The following is a 15,418-nucleotide window of genomic DNA, read 5'->3' as shown; positions in this document are numbered from 1 at the left end:
ATCAAAAACATATTACGCAATCTTGATTTAATTACCACATTTTATTTACTTAATTGAAAACACACTCTAGAAAGTTTGCAATCTTGACAATGACCAGTATAGTATCTTTACATTCTAAAGGCTAACGGCTTCAAAAACAAGAAGTTTAGACGATCCTGGTTGTGACCTTTGGTTTACTCAATCCCTGGATCAGTAGAGAGTCATTGAACTTAATCTGAGGCCAGAAAGGTCAGATACGATTATCCCTGCTTTCATTTGCGGGGGTTTGGTGCTAGTTAATGAAGCAATACAAACCTCTGGTCAGACATGTTGGCAGGTTTCACACTTTTGTGCAGGGGTCTTCCCATCTGCATTGGTGAATTGTCCCCTGGCATGAACAGATATGCTCTCAAATGGGTGTGGGATTTTCTTTTTTTCCCTGAAATTTCAGTGCCCTATGGTTTTGGCTAATTCCTTGTGAACAAAGTTTGGTCTTGAGCCCAAACAAATCCTTATTTTAATCCTTGCGATAGGATGCTTTGAACCTAATGCTCCTGTTAAGCAGAAAAAGGTGGCTCTTTAAAAGAAAGTTTAATAATAGAACTAGTAGAATGTGTAGGGAAGAGAAATAGAGGGTATAGTACCTGTCTACTCTCTTGTACTGTATTTTTCTTTGGTTAAATAAGTTACTTTATCTGTAAGGAGCCTCAGTATAGCAACCTCTTTTAAATCTCTGAGTTTTGCTGTATAGAAGATATATTTTAAAATCCATGTTAACCAATAAAAAGGGAGATCTGAAGGTATGGGTCTTCAGATGGAAAATAATATGGATTAAAAAGCATGATTGAAAATATGTAAGAAACCATGTCTCCCAAATATTATTTTGGTTCTGTCAAAAGTATTCAGAGAGGTTTAATGTCTCTTCCTGCTCAGAACTGGGTTTAGGGGAATGGATACAGACTCAGCAAAAATATGTCAAGGACTCCATTAACCAAGTGACAGAGTTAACGCTTCCCATGGATAGCTAGTTACCCAAGTTTTGCAGAGAAGTGGATGCCATATAACGTAATCTCCTGTTGAGAAGGGCCAGATAGACCAAATCAGAGAAGGAGAGAATGAGCATTTTCCCGCACATTTACATGCTTATGAGAGATAAGAATGTGCTTAATTTTCCCAGATTCTTTCTTTGTGTTATTCTCAACCATTTAAGAGCGGAAGAAGGAAGTATTATAAAACTTTAGTTTTGTGGCATCCCAATTGATGAAACAGTCCTCCATTAAAACTGAAGCTGTATAGATCTTTAACGTGCTGCAGAAAAAATACGGCAAATTATGTAATCAGAATTGTGATTACATAAACCTAACTCACTATAACTCCCAGGGAAATCAGTCCTTGTAGAAAGTAAACTGCCAAGAAGGAGGCAGGACATTTTGCACAAACGGAGAGGGAGATTCGTCTGAGAAGAATAGTTTTCTCCTCTCTCCTTGAAAAAGGTGGATGTTTTTGTCTTAACTTTGTGTTTCCCTGTTATAAAGTGCATGGGTTTGTATCCCTTCTTTCAGGTTTTTGTTTGTTTCTTACATTGGCTTTTCTCTTTCTTAAGTGATTCTTTCTGGCATACTATATACTTAATTTGTAAAAATATGCTATTTTAGTATGTCAGTAGTTAATAATGTTTTGGAGAGAAAGAAGGGGACTATTCTAAGCCTCTAGAAAACTCTCATGGTATCTTTAGTTGACAATGGGCTATTTCTTTACCTGCTTAAAGCCAAAGAATATGACAAAGGGGCCCTTTATCACATGATGACTAATTTTAGTTCTAGCAAGAGGCTATCTGTAGGTTAACAGGTTACAGTGTGGGTTTCATTTACTCTTCTGATATCCCTTGATATAAAAGCTATATTGTTATAGAGTCATAGAATTTTAGAGCCAGAAGGGACCTGACAGGTTACCTTGTACAATTCCTTCTTTGCACCAGAATGATTATAAATAAAAATGATGCCTCTCAAATTTTTTTTTTTTTAATAAATAAAAATCATGCCCCTCAAGTCATGGTATCAGAGAAGAAAATGAATTCCTGGAATGTGTCATTTTTGGGTAGAAAGACAGCTTATATATAAGGGTCATCAAAAGCTTCTTGGCCTTTTGCTTGCAAACTAGTGGCCTGCTCCCTGGACCTCCCGCGACAAGCATCTCCTCCCTTTGTAGGAGAGAGCCAAACCTTAATTTCTGACTCAAAATAGTGCCTCTTATCTACCCCCTCCCATTTCCAAATATTCCTTCAGAAATGAAGGGAAGCAGAACTGAGCCTTACATTAGGCTGGGAGACCCACTCTGGGAATTGTGTCTCTATTCCCTTTCCTTGTCACAAAAGTTTGTCTACTTGATTTTCTTTCCCACTGGATAATTTCTTAAGGACTTATTTATTTATTTAAAATTGAGGTATAGTTGATTTCAGTGTTTCAGGTATACAGCAGAATGATTCAGTTATACATATATATACGTATATGTTCTTTTTCAGATTCCTTTACATTATAGGTTATTACAAGATTTTGAATATAGTTCCCTGTGCTATACACTAGGTCCTCACTGGTTATCTATTTTATACGTAGTAGTGTTTATCTGTTAATCCCAAACTCCTAATTTATCTCTCCCCCACCTTTCCCCTTTGGTAACCATAGTTTGTTTTCTATGTCTGTGAGTCTATTTCTGTTTTATAAATAAGTTCATTTTTATCATTTATTTTTAGATGTTTCTGCACAGAGGCAGCATGCCTAGTGTTTCTTCCTTTTTTTCTAGTCTTCTTTGTGCACTTCCGTAGTTTATAGACCAATTGTTTTCTATTCATTTGACTTAAACAAGTGTGTCAGGCGCTGTACCGAAGATTAGGGCCATAAGGCTAAGTAGGGCAGTATCCCTGCCCTCATATAGTTCAGAATCTAAAAGGGATGACCTCAACATGGAGGACTTTAGGGAGAAAAAAGACGGACACTGCGTGCAAGGACTCAGGGGCATCAAATGGAGGTGACACACATGGAACTGAAAGGCTAATGTATGACCCAGGTGTTGGTAGGGGCCAGATCAAAGTGCCTTGAATGACATCCTAAAATTTTGGAGTTTTTTTCTGTATGTATTGGGACTCATGTAAGAGTTTTAGCAGGGAAGAAGCTTGATCAGTTTTAGGTTTTGAAGAAATCGCCTTGTTAGTAGAGAGGAATATGTACCAGCAAGATGTGAGATCTGTTTATTTTTCAAGACTCTGTTCCTAAGGTCACCTCCCTCTGATATCTTTTATGACATGCCCTTGCCCATCCATCATAGGAAGAACTAATTATTTCCTCTTGCTATGTACTCATTTATAGCACCTATCACAGTGTATTTTTTTTTAAATTTGTACATTTCTGTCTGAGCAAGCTCTGAGCTTCTAGATAGCATAGAAGGTATATTCTTTTTAAAACAATATGTTAAAGCTCATTATTGTAAATTAAATGGAAATTTAATACACATTTATGGAGAACCTAATATGTTCCAAACATTAGTAACTGGAATACAGAACGTGCTTCATAAATCTTATTCTCACTTAATTGAAACTTACATGAATGACCTTCAAAAAACCTTTCATAGTTGTGATGATCCAACCACATCAGTTAATTGAGTTCATCCCCCTCCACATCCCTCCCCCCAAGCATGTTAGTACTTAATACAAACATTTAACAGGTCAGTATGTATTTATTATCTTATATGTTTAACAGACATTTCATTGGACTTCCATTAGATTATCAGTAGAACATTAGAATTTCCTCAGTTTAGCAATGAAAATCCAAACTAAAGTTTTTAGAGTTGGCCTCTTTCTAAAGCATCAATTAGTGTATAGACTTCAATGATAATAATAATTATTTCCAACTTCAGTTAAAAAGACTAGCTAAAGGTTTTTTTAAATTTCTGAAGAAGGTTTTGAATATATTGGTAAATGGTGGGAAGGAGGAGGGAGATTAGGGGAAGATAAAGTTCCCAGAAATCTTGAATTGAGTGAAAGGTCATTTGGATTTGCATGATTTTAAGATTGCATCATAACCACTCAAGAGGCAGTGTGTCTGAATGGGTGGCCCATGTAGAGAACACATGTTTTAATAGTTGCCTTGTAACTTTGTACAAGCCATTTAGATCACTTAAGTATCCCAGGATCTTCCATAAAATTGTGTCATTAGAGAAACTTGGTTACTCCTTAGGTAAAGTTTAGATATTAGAAGAGCCATGAAAGATTGGCTACTTTTTAAAAAGGAGTGGATGGAAAGATTGAAGGAAAGTTAATAAGGACCATGTAAGGATGAGAACCTTTACTTATTCCTAGAGAATCTTTAACCTGGGGGAGGGAGGAATTGATTGAGTTTTAAAAGCATTAATTTAGAAATGGTTTCATTAACTCTTCTGTTTCCTAGAAGAAATATAATATGTTTAATTCACACTTTTAAAACACAAATGTTGGAAAATATGCAAAATGTATTTCAATCCTACTTTCTGTCCAGTCAGGTCAGAAAGAGACAGACAAAGAAATGTAGAAGTTATAGAATGAGATCAGGGAAGAGGAAATAAAATGTGGGGGGAATGACAGAGGACTGGTTTAGGTCTGCTGCCTTCAAGACCCCTTCCCCTCCTTTTTTCTCCACTGCATCAAAATCTTTCTAGCCTCAAGACTGAGTGTGCTGGGCACCTCACAGTCCCATTCTTACCGCCCTCCTTCTTCAAAGACTTCAGTCTTCTAGAAGGTAATTTTCGTCACATGGCTGGTATCTCCTGGCTTTTGAGCATGACAGCTCCCTGAGAGCCTCGAAATGGCAGCACTGCCTTCCTCCCTTTTGGGGAGGGTGGGACTAAAGCACTTACAGAGGAATTCAAGAGGGCACACGCTCGTCCGTCTTCAGTTGATTCACCACGGACAGTTTTAGATGCTTACACTGGGATGGACAAATTTAGTCATATCCCTTTTCTCCCTTTCTTCCTGAGAGTCAGTCCGTTAAAAATATTAGTCATTTTTTGAGTGTGTCTTTTCTGTTTAATAATAGCTTTCATTTATTGATTGTGTAAGATGTGTCTGACCAGTACTTGACGTTTTATATAGTAAAATCTTTGCAATGATTCTATAAGGTAGGTAGCATTACAGTTAAAGAGCAGGACTCCAAGGCCCTAAGAGTTAAGTAATTTTGTATAAGATCACATTACTAGTGAGGGACAGAGCCGGGATTCGCTGTAACATATGAAGTACACACACATACACACGACTTGAGCAAATGATGGAAGCAGTTAAGGAAAACCTTTGGGTATAGAGTAATTTGACCTAGGTGGTGAATTGGAAGGGTTTTAGATGTGGTCTAAGTAATTCTTTCTCTGAAGTTCACCACAATAACAGTTCATTTTTGGTTTCTCTGCCCACTGTGACTCCCTGGTTACTTCCTTTTCCAGCAGTTGGAATGAAGTGACCGATATAAGGTGACATAAGAGTTAAAAGTAGATTAGAGTGTTAGAATTTACAGTTGGAAAAGTAAGTGTTCTTTTGCTCGTTCCTTGAGGGGGCCTCTTTTGTGTTTTGGGGATCCAGTATATGCTGTTTACTGCATGAGAGGGCACAGACGTTGGACTACGAGGGAAAAATCTGTCATGTGTGCCAGTAAATGCCAGATTATTTTAGAAAGTGGAATTATTATTATTAAAAGCAAGTGTATGCCTCAAATTTAGGGTCTACTTTAGCTTTCCCTCAAATGTTTGTGGGTTATTTTTCAGAAATTACATTTTTATTTCAGTTGAAGAAGTTGGTCTGCAGTTGTTGGAAATAGGGGGAAAGGGTAATTTGAAGCAGAAAAAAATTAGGGTTTTCCACATGGGATGTTGTGGTAATGGGGTGTCATTGTTCTAACTGAATACTTTCTCAGGAATGGAAGAGACATTTTTCTTTACTGGATCCAAATTTCAGCAACAAGATGTTGGGAAAGAATTTTGTGGTTCTGTTTTGAAGTTGATTTAACTAAAAATACTAAGGCTCACCTAGAGTGGACAGCTCATGTCCTCTGATGACAGCCCTAATTTACCTCATGTTGTGTCATCGTGAAGGTGTCATTAGCCGCCATGGGGGATCAATATCTAGACCTCCATAAATGTGAAGTAGCTTTACAGGGAAAAATAAAATGTGGGGAGGCTCTGGTCAGTGGGTACACACTGCATAAATGGAACTTCTCAAAATGTTAAGAGTCACTTGAGAAATTAAGCTGGAATGTCATGTCAATTCTGGGGGACATTTGTCAGAGGAACTCAAGGCAAAAATAGCTGAGGCTATAGCAAAATCATATAATTTTTCTTTTTTTATGTAACTGTCATACTCCATGCCTGGAAAGTAGCCAGTATTGGGCCATCTTTTATGGGAATAAAGAAAGAGAAAGATTGATCTCCTAAGTTATAAGTCACTGAGTCTTGCCTCAATTCCAGAAAAACTAATAGAATTCATGGGAGATGAGACAAACCTTTTGGAGAGTACCTAACTCTCTTTGACTATCTGTAGAAGGCTCTAGCCAGAACTGAGATTGCAAGAGTAGTCCTGACCGGTTTCTTTTCCATTTGGGGAAATAAGAAATAAATTGGAGGATAATGTGGGAATCATTAAATATATTTACTGAGATTTTATAAAAACTGTTCTAGGACAAAAAAAAAAAAAAAAGGAAAGAAAAGAAAAAGAAAAAAGACAAGGAAATGGGATGAAGGGGCACAGTTCCGATCTCAGTATTAAATCTAGTTAGCAGGCATGAGGCAAAGGGCAGAAATAAATAACCAAGTTTTATACAGAAAGAAGTCAACAGAATGTCCTTGCAGTTAATAGTAGAAGCAGCAGTTGCAGTATGTTAATAACTTGAGTAGAAGAGCAGAATAACTCTGCTGAAAAAACCAGCATAAGATTTTTCTGCTTAAATAAGACTGGATCCTGTCTTGGGTATAATGGCCAGGTTTCAGGAAAGAGACTTGTCTGTGGCCGCCTATGAAATTTTGTTGAAATTCACTATCAAGTTCCAAATTGCCTTTTCTAGGCAAGCAAAGAAAGCTGCTGCATCTGAACCATCCAGCCCAGTGCATTCACAGCCGTGAACAGCACACTGAGGAAAACACAAAAGAAGTAGACAGAATCTCTGCCTCTGCTTAGGAGCATGCAGTTTAGTTGGGGAGACAAAACTTAAATACTAGAACCAATAAAAGAAGAGTACAAAGCAACTTGCAAGTAAGTGTATAATAGTATGGCGCAAATGACATAGATAAATGCAGAGGGGACATGGAGGAAAGGGGAGTGAGCAAAACACAACAGTGTCAGGTTAGTTAGGAAAGGCATGTTTAACAGTACTGTAGCTTCCATGTTCCTTTCTGTAGCATCGATGAAGAACGATGTGGGATAGGAAATTCAGATATTCTGCATTGATCTCTTCCTCCTTATCTGCCGAGTCTGTCCGTCTATCACAGATGGAAATTAAATTGATCCAACAATTTGCTCTCCACAAAGCCGTGATGGTTTCTACCTAGTAATTTATGCTTTTCTTGGTGTTTGCAAATCGATTGCTATCATGGGATGCAGTCAAACCTGGGCCTGGATCCAGTAGGTTGGGGGATTATTGGAGTGGATATGTGTGTATGCGATTGAAATCCTGGAAAAACGGACTCTAGTTTCTATGTATTTTTACTCATTGAATAAAAACATTTTCAGGTTTTTTTTAAAAAGCATGTTTAATTACACTCAGATTGCATTTTTAGGGAATGTATCTGCTTTATTTCCTACTGCTCCTGACAGGCCCAACCTTCAAACCACCTTTAGTGGCTTCGTCGCCAGACCTTTTGTTTTAAAAAAGCCTTGCCCTACCCCACAAATATTAGAGATCGCTACTTTTTTCCTCTCGAAAAAAAAAAAATATATATATATAGATGTTCCTCTAGTTTAATAAATAAAACATTGCTCCTGAAAGGCTTAGGAAAGTATACTTTATTCAAACACTCGACTTCATTGTTCTACGTTAAAAAAATTTTTTTAAGTCCTTCTGAGGATTGTGAAATTCTTTCAAAACAAATTAAAAAGAAAACATTTTCTGTGATTTCTTTACAGATTCTGGACAATCAGGAAGTCCAAGCCACAATGATCCTGCCAAGAATCCTCCAGGTAAATATGTGTTCCAGGACGTTTGCAATCTGACATTGTTGGAGAACAAAGGTACCACTGTATAGATAAACACCCCGTAATTGGTCAGCTGCCTATTTTGTTCTGGCAGGCAGGTATGATCAGGACAAGATGTGATTCTTTTTAGGCCCTTCACAGTGGCACATACTTCCACATTGGCGTCATCAGTATGTACCTAATCACTAATGTTTTACTTTTTGTTGGTGTTTCTTTGAAAATGAATATGCATGTATTTTATAGCTGTATATCTTTCAGGTGCTAAAAGTCACTGTTGTTTGAAAAGCCAAAAATCCTTCTAATCTTTCTTTTAAAATGCACAGGAAAAAGTATAATTTTTCATACTCTTATTATAGTTTATCAAATCTCATTACTTTAAAAAGTAGGTTGTGGTGGTAGTGGTTATGTCTTCATGCGGGATTTTTGCAAATGAGTTTTTATTCCATAATGTTTTTAATGGGATTCCAAGAATCAGGAAATAATGAAAGTAAGACTTTTCCTTTAGTATAATGTATGTCGAATACTCTCTTTATTTTCAGAAGTTGTTCCAGATCTGAAAATGGCTTTTATAAGAAACCATACTGTCTTCATGGTTTTGTTTTTCCTAAAGCTGCAGATATAGAATTTTGACTGATTTAGGAGTAGTATCTCTTCTCATGAGATAAAAACTAGTGCAAAGAAGAGTTTCTAATATTTTAATCTCATAAAAATTTTAATTATATCTGTGACTTTAGTAAAAGAATGCAGCAAAAACAAAACAAACAGGTAAAAAAATTCAAACTGACCACATATAACCTCCACCTCCAAAATGATCTCATTTGGCTTTTCATTGAAAATAGACCCCCAAATTTATAAAAGGGAATCATAAAAGTTTCCACAGGTAGACTTAGTTTTAGGTCCTTAATTGCTTGGTCTTCCTGTCATAATACTTTGCTAATGTGAGGCTGAAGAACCCTCAAAACTACAAGAAAATGTGTCAGAGCATTCTTGCTTTAAAACGATGTTAGAAAGATATAACAAGTAAATATGTAAGTAAAAATGCAAAGTCAAAACAGAATATATTTTTTTCTTTCTGAGTCTTGCTTATATTTTGTTCTCTATTTTTATCTTCGAAAAAAATTTTCCAACTGCATATTAACTTATTCTGTATCGTACAAAATCAGATTGTATGACAAAAGTAGTATATCCTTCAAAGATAAAATATTCTAATTAAGTATAGATATAAAATGTATACTAAGTTGATTTTTCTTTACTTTCATCCAAGTCATTTAATATGACTAAAAATTGGTAGCAAAACATTGAAAAAACTGAAAAATTTTAAATGTAACTTCCAGTTAAATTGATTATTTTATTTTTTGTGTGGATGGGGCCAAGAAAGCGAGCTATTTAGAATATAATAAAATTTGTCAGAAATTTTCTGAACTTGAGAAAATTTATTAGCTTGTAATGTCTTCAACTTTACTAAAATTTCTTCTTTTTAGTTATTAATGTTTTCTCTGTGTAGCATGATAACCAAAAGCGAATTGTATCCAAACATTTTTTAAAAGCTTCTTCACTCATTTTACAAAGAACTGGCAGGGAGGGGGACCTTTATTAGAAAAAGAGTTGATAAGCATTGTTAAGTCAGACTAAACAAAGGATATGCTCTTTGCATTTGAATGACAGCTTGGTTTGAAATTAATAAAGCTGTTATTGTTTGAAATGCATTTCTGAACATGTACAGAAAGAATCATACTCACTTAAAATGTTCTCTACTTGAGCTGAATGAATAATCTCTGAATAGTTATATAATGACAGAATATGATTTTTCAATATTTGTTGAGAAGCTTGGTTAAATTTTCTTTACTACATTCAGTGTAGCACCTATTAATTTATCTGTTTACATATAATATGGGTAGCAGAAACAATCAAGATAAAGCATCTCTATTATTTTCCCTCTTAAATTTTCCTTGGAAATCAAACCTTTTGTGAACTATGTCTGAAAACTGGAACGTTGTAGGTAAATATATATTATGATTAGTTGAATATTATGTATATGTAAATTGTACAATTGTTACCAGTTTTTCAGAGATAGAATATAATGAAACATAAAATATCAAAATTAAGTGGAATAAAATTAGAATTTTCTTTGATGATTCAGAAGCATTCTATCGTTTCAACATGCTTTGTGTATCATTATATTATGGACTTAACCTTAGAGATTATGAAGGAATTCTGTTTGATGGAAGTAAGAGTTTGTTCTGTAATAACTTGACATAAATCAAATCACTAGAAATATTAAATAGTATCTAACTGGAAATGCGAAAAATCATAACTTATTAAGGTTTTTGTTTTGCAGTCAATTGGGATAAATTATACTTATTATTAAAAGCTCTTTTCATAAGTATAAGCATGTTTGGTATTTTTAGAGCATAATTTATCTCTTGGAGGCTCTTTTCATCTCTGTTTTCTGGCTTTGGCTGAAATGTGAAATCTCTGAATTACCGTATCAAGTAGGCATGATACATTTACAGGCAAATTCAATCTACTACCATGAGCAATGAAACAGTCGAATCACTTTGCTGTTTGTATTGTTATAACAAAGAGAAAGTAAACTTTTGAAAAAGATTGCCTTGAGTTCCAGCTCTTTCTTGTCACTAGTAGTTTTCCACTGGGAGATGTGCAACCCCTGGACATTGCCACCATCTACTTCTGTGTTTATTTCATAACAGCTTGGGAAGAGATGGCAAAAATTCAGGCCCTTTTGGAAGTAAAGGCCCTTTGAAATCAGTTTACCACTGTTGACATGAAGGTGGGATCACATCCAGTCATTCTATAAGTACAGATGCATGGGTCTCCTACAAACTGGGCATCCCTCTGGCTTGGGTTTTCTCCAGCATCAGACATGACTATCTGATTCAGAAGAACTTCTGAAGGGTGACCTTAAGGTTCTTCAGACTGTAGTATGGAGTCTACAGATAGGCCTTTAGTTTTTAATTTGTGTTTCCTGATTGGGATTTGTACTTAGTTAGCAAGCTAATCACGTGCATTTGAACAAAAGCGACTCATTTTTGGGGAGGAAGAATATTTGCTACTTATTTTTAAAAGAGCTTAAGTAGGTTTATTTTACTATTTTAAAAGCACTTAAATAGTCTTTGCAGTATTTCCTTATACTATTTCGTGATTTAATTTTTTGTATTTATTCTTTGTTACATAGTGGGGATGGGCACCATACTCTTTTCTGGGCTAAGGTGTCCAAAAGGTCTGACTTTGTCCAAGGACATGACATTGTTATTTTGGTCAAGAACCACTAGGCTACTTCATTTTTTGTATGATGCACATTTCTCTTATTTATGTTGGGGTCAAAAGTTATATGTTTATATCTAGATACTTCTTTCTGAACAGTAAATTAATCCCTTCTAAGCAGTAGACCTGCAAGAGTCCTCTTTCAACTATAGCAAACAACTGTTGTGGAGCAAAGGAGAGCAAACCATTAATTTAAGAACTTAGACACAGACCTAATTTTATTTACAATGATTAAAACCTCTACTTTCGCTTTTAGAAGATGTGTGTGATTGGATTATAATCTTTTGAAATGAACTTTGACTTGCTATATTATTTTGTGTCTCTACATCCCTTGGGCTATGAACTTTTAGACTTCCCAATCTTAATCAGTTACCTAATGCTGGAGTGCTTGATATCCAAGGAAAACAAGGCAATCTAGAAGTTTGATTTTGCCTCTAAGCCAGCTAGAAGTGGATGCCTCTTCTTGGAGTTCAGGAAGACTGTAGGTTTGTGGGGAGCTCTCTCTTGGCAGGAAATATAACAAAGAAACATTGAATCTTAGGACACTTTGCAAATTCTGTGATGAAAACTTCTGAAGCATTCCAAGTATCATTAACCAGAGCTTTCTGACCTAGAATGACATGGACTTATCCTACTTTTCTTTTTTGCAAAATTTGTAGGATGCTTGTGCTGTTTTGTGGGGCAGCTTTTGTGTATAGTGGGGCAAAACCTCTGGGGACCATTAAGATCATATATTGGGTAAATGTCAAATAAGCCACCTTATATCCTACCTGGAACAAAAATGGAATTACAAAAATAATTGAATAAGTTAAATAAGGTGTATCAGCTATAGCAATATGCTCATCTTACATTTAAGATATTATTTTAATTTATATTTATATATGTTCCATATATAAGAGAGATCATACAGTATTTGCCTTTCTCTAACTTATTTCACTTTAGCATAATGCCCTCAAGGTCCATCCATGTTGTCACAAATGGCAAGATTTTGTTCTTTTTATTTATTTATTTATTTTCTGCTGTACATGGGCCTCTCACTGCTGTGGCCCCTCCCGTTGCGGAGCACAGGCTCCAGACGCGCAGGCTCAACGGCCATCGCTCACAGGCCCAGCTGCTCCATGGCATGTGGGATCTTCCTGGACCAGGGCACAAATCTGCGTCCCCTGCATCGGCAGGCAGACTCTCGACCACTGCGCCACTAGGGAAGCCCAAGATTTTGTTCTTTTTTATGGCTGAATAATATTCCATTGTATGTATGTACCACATACATACCACAATTTCTTTATCCATTTACCCATCAGTGGACACTTAGGTTGTTTCCATTTCTTGGCTATTGTAAATAATGCTGTAAAGAACATGGGGGTGCATATATCTTTTGGAATTTGTGTTTTCATTTTCTTTGGATAAATACTCAGACATGGAATCTGTGGATCATATGCTAGTTCTATTTTTAATTTTTTGAGTAACTTCCATTCTCTTTTCCATAGTGGCTCTACCAATTTACATTCCCACCAACAGAGCGCAAGGGTTTCCTTTTCTCTGTAACCTCTCCAACACTTGTTATTTCTAGTCTTTTTGATAATAGCCATTCTAACAAGTGTGAGGTGATAGCTCATTGTGGTTTCAATTTGCATGTCCCTGGTGAGTAAAGATGTAGAGCATATTTTTATGTACCTGCATTGGCCATCTGTATGTCTTCTTTGGAAAACATCTATTCAGATCTGCCCATTTTTAAAATCAGATTGTTTGATTTTTTGCTGTTGAGTTGTATGAGTTCTTTAAGTATTTTCGATATTAGCTCCTTATCTGATATATGATTTACAAATATTTTCTCCCATTCAGTAAGTTGCCTTTCATTCTGTTGATAGTTTCCTTTGTTATGCAGAGCTTTTTAGTTTGATGTAGTCCCACTTGTTTATTTTTCTTTTGTTGTTGTTGCTTTTGGTGTCAGATTTTAAAAAATCATTACCAAGGTCTATGTCAAGGAGCTTACTGTGTTTCTCCTAGAAGGTTTATGGTTTCAGGTTTTACATTCAAGTCTTTAATCCATTTGGAGTTAATTTTTGAGTACAATAAGATAGTGGTCCAGTTTCATTTTTTTGCATCTGGCTCCTGTCCAATTTTTCCAACACCATTTATTGAAGAGACTGTCCTTTTCCCATTGTATATGCTTGGCTCCTTTGTTAAAAATTAATTGACCGTATATATGTGGGTTTATTTCTGGGTTCTCTATTCTGTTCCATTGATCTGTATGTCTGTGTTATGTTAATACCACACTCTTTTAATTACTATAGCTTTGTAATATAGTTTGAAATCAGGGAGAGATGCCTCCTGCTTTGTTCTTCTTTCTCAAGACTGCTTTGGCTATTAGGGATCTCTTTTTGTTCCATATAAATTTTATAACTTCTATTTCTGTGAAAAATGCCATTGGAGTTTTTTTTTTTTTTTTTTTTTTTTTGCGTTACGCAGGCCTCTCACTGTTGTGGCCTCTCCTGTTGCGGAGCACAGGCTCTGGACGTGCAGGCTCAGCAGCCATGGCTCACGGGCCTAGCCGCTCCACGGCATGTGGGATCTTCCCGGACCGGGGCACGAACCCGCGTCCCCTGCATCGGCAGGTGGACTCTCAACCACTGTGCCACCAGGGAAGCCCACCATTGCAGTTTTGATAGGGATTGCATAGAATCTGTATATTGCTTTGGGTGGTATGGACATTTTAACAATATTATTTATCATAATCCATGAGCACAGAATATCTTGCCATTAATTTGTGTCTTTTTCAATTTTTTTCATTAACGTCTTGTAGTTTTCAATATACAGTTCTTTCAACTCCTTAGTTAAATTTATTCCTAGATATTTTATTCTTTTTGATGTAATTGTAAATGTGATTGTTTCCTTATTTCTTAATTTCTTTATCTTTTAGGTCATTATTAATGTATGGAAATGCAACAGAGTTTTGAGTATTGATTTTATGTCCTGTAACTTATTTATTAGTTCTAACAGTTTTCTGATGGAGTTTTAGGGTTTTCTATATAAAATATCATGTTATCTGCAAATAGTGCCAGTTTTGCTTCTTCCTTTACAGTTTGGATGCCTTTTATTTCTTTTGTTTTTTCTTCTTCTTCTTCTTTTCCTAATTGCTCTGGCTAGGACTTCCAGTACTATGTTGAGTAAAACTGGAGAGAGTGGGAATCCTAGTCTAGTTCATGATCTTGGAGGAAAAGGTTTCAGCTTTTCCATTGAGTGTGATGTTAGCTGTTGGATTGCATATATGGTCTTTATTATGTTGAGGTACATTTTCTCTGTACCCACTTTGTTGAGAGTTTTCATCATGAATGGATGTTGAATTTTGTCAGAAATTTTTTTCGCATCTATTGAGATGATCAAATAATTTTTATGCTTCATTCCTTAATGTAGTATATCATTTGTGGTTATTGAACCATCCTTGCACCACTGGAATAAATCCTACTTGATCATGGTGTATGATCCTCTTAACGTATTGTTGAATTTGCTTTGCTGATACTTTGTTGAGGATTTTTGCATCCATGTACATGAGGGATATTGGCCTATAATTTTTGTCGTTATTGCTGTTCCTGTGACATCCTTATCTGATTTTGGTACCAAGGTAATGCTAACCTCATAACGTGACTTTGGACATGCTTTTGATTTTTTTAGAAGAGTTTCAGAAGGATTGTATTGATTCTTCTTTGAATGTTTGGTAGGTTAACTGCATTCAGGTAGGAATGCTGATCATGATAGATTTGATTTTCTACAGATTCTGTTCTGGTGTCTTGTTTGGGCACTACCAAAGAAAGTCATTCGTCATTTGGGGTTGCACTTGAAATCTACACCTGTGAAGTTTCCTGCTGTTCATCTAGATCTGCACATGGGGGATGCTGGGCTGTACCTTGGGTGATCCATCACCTTGCACCTAAAGGCTGGGCTGATTGTCCCAATGTT

The 15,418-nt window shown here is 36.0% G+C and overlaps 1 protein-coding gene across 8 annotated transcripts in view; it reads left to right on the top strand.

The window, feature by feature from the left end:
* NFIB (nuclear factor I B) overlaps nt 1-15,418 on the top strand; it is a 234,883-nt gene that overhangs the window by 125,770 nt on the left and 93,695 nt on the right. For all 8 annotated transcript variants that reach the window (XM_082657076.1, XM_082657075.1, XM_082657074.1 and 5 more), the window contains one exon: nt 8,108-8,161. In XM_082657076.1, coding sequence (XP_082513202.1) covers nt 8,108-8,161 — 54 coding nt within the window. The remainder of the gene's footprint in view (nt 1-8,107; nt 8,162-15,418) is intronic.

This window comes from Grampus griseus (genome assembly GCF_964374135.1).
Source record: "Grampus griseus genome assembly, chromosome: 6".
Taxonomy (NCBI): domain Eukaryota; kingdom Metazoa; phylum Chordata; class Mammalia; order Artiodactyla; family Delphinidae; genus Grampus; species Grampus griseus.
This window is presented reverse-complemented; position numbering and strand designations above follow the sequence as displayed.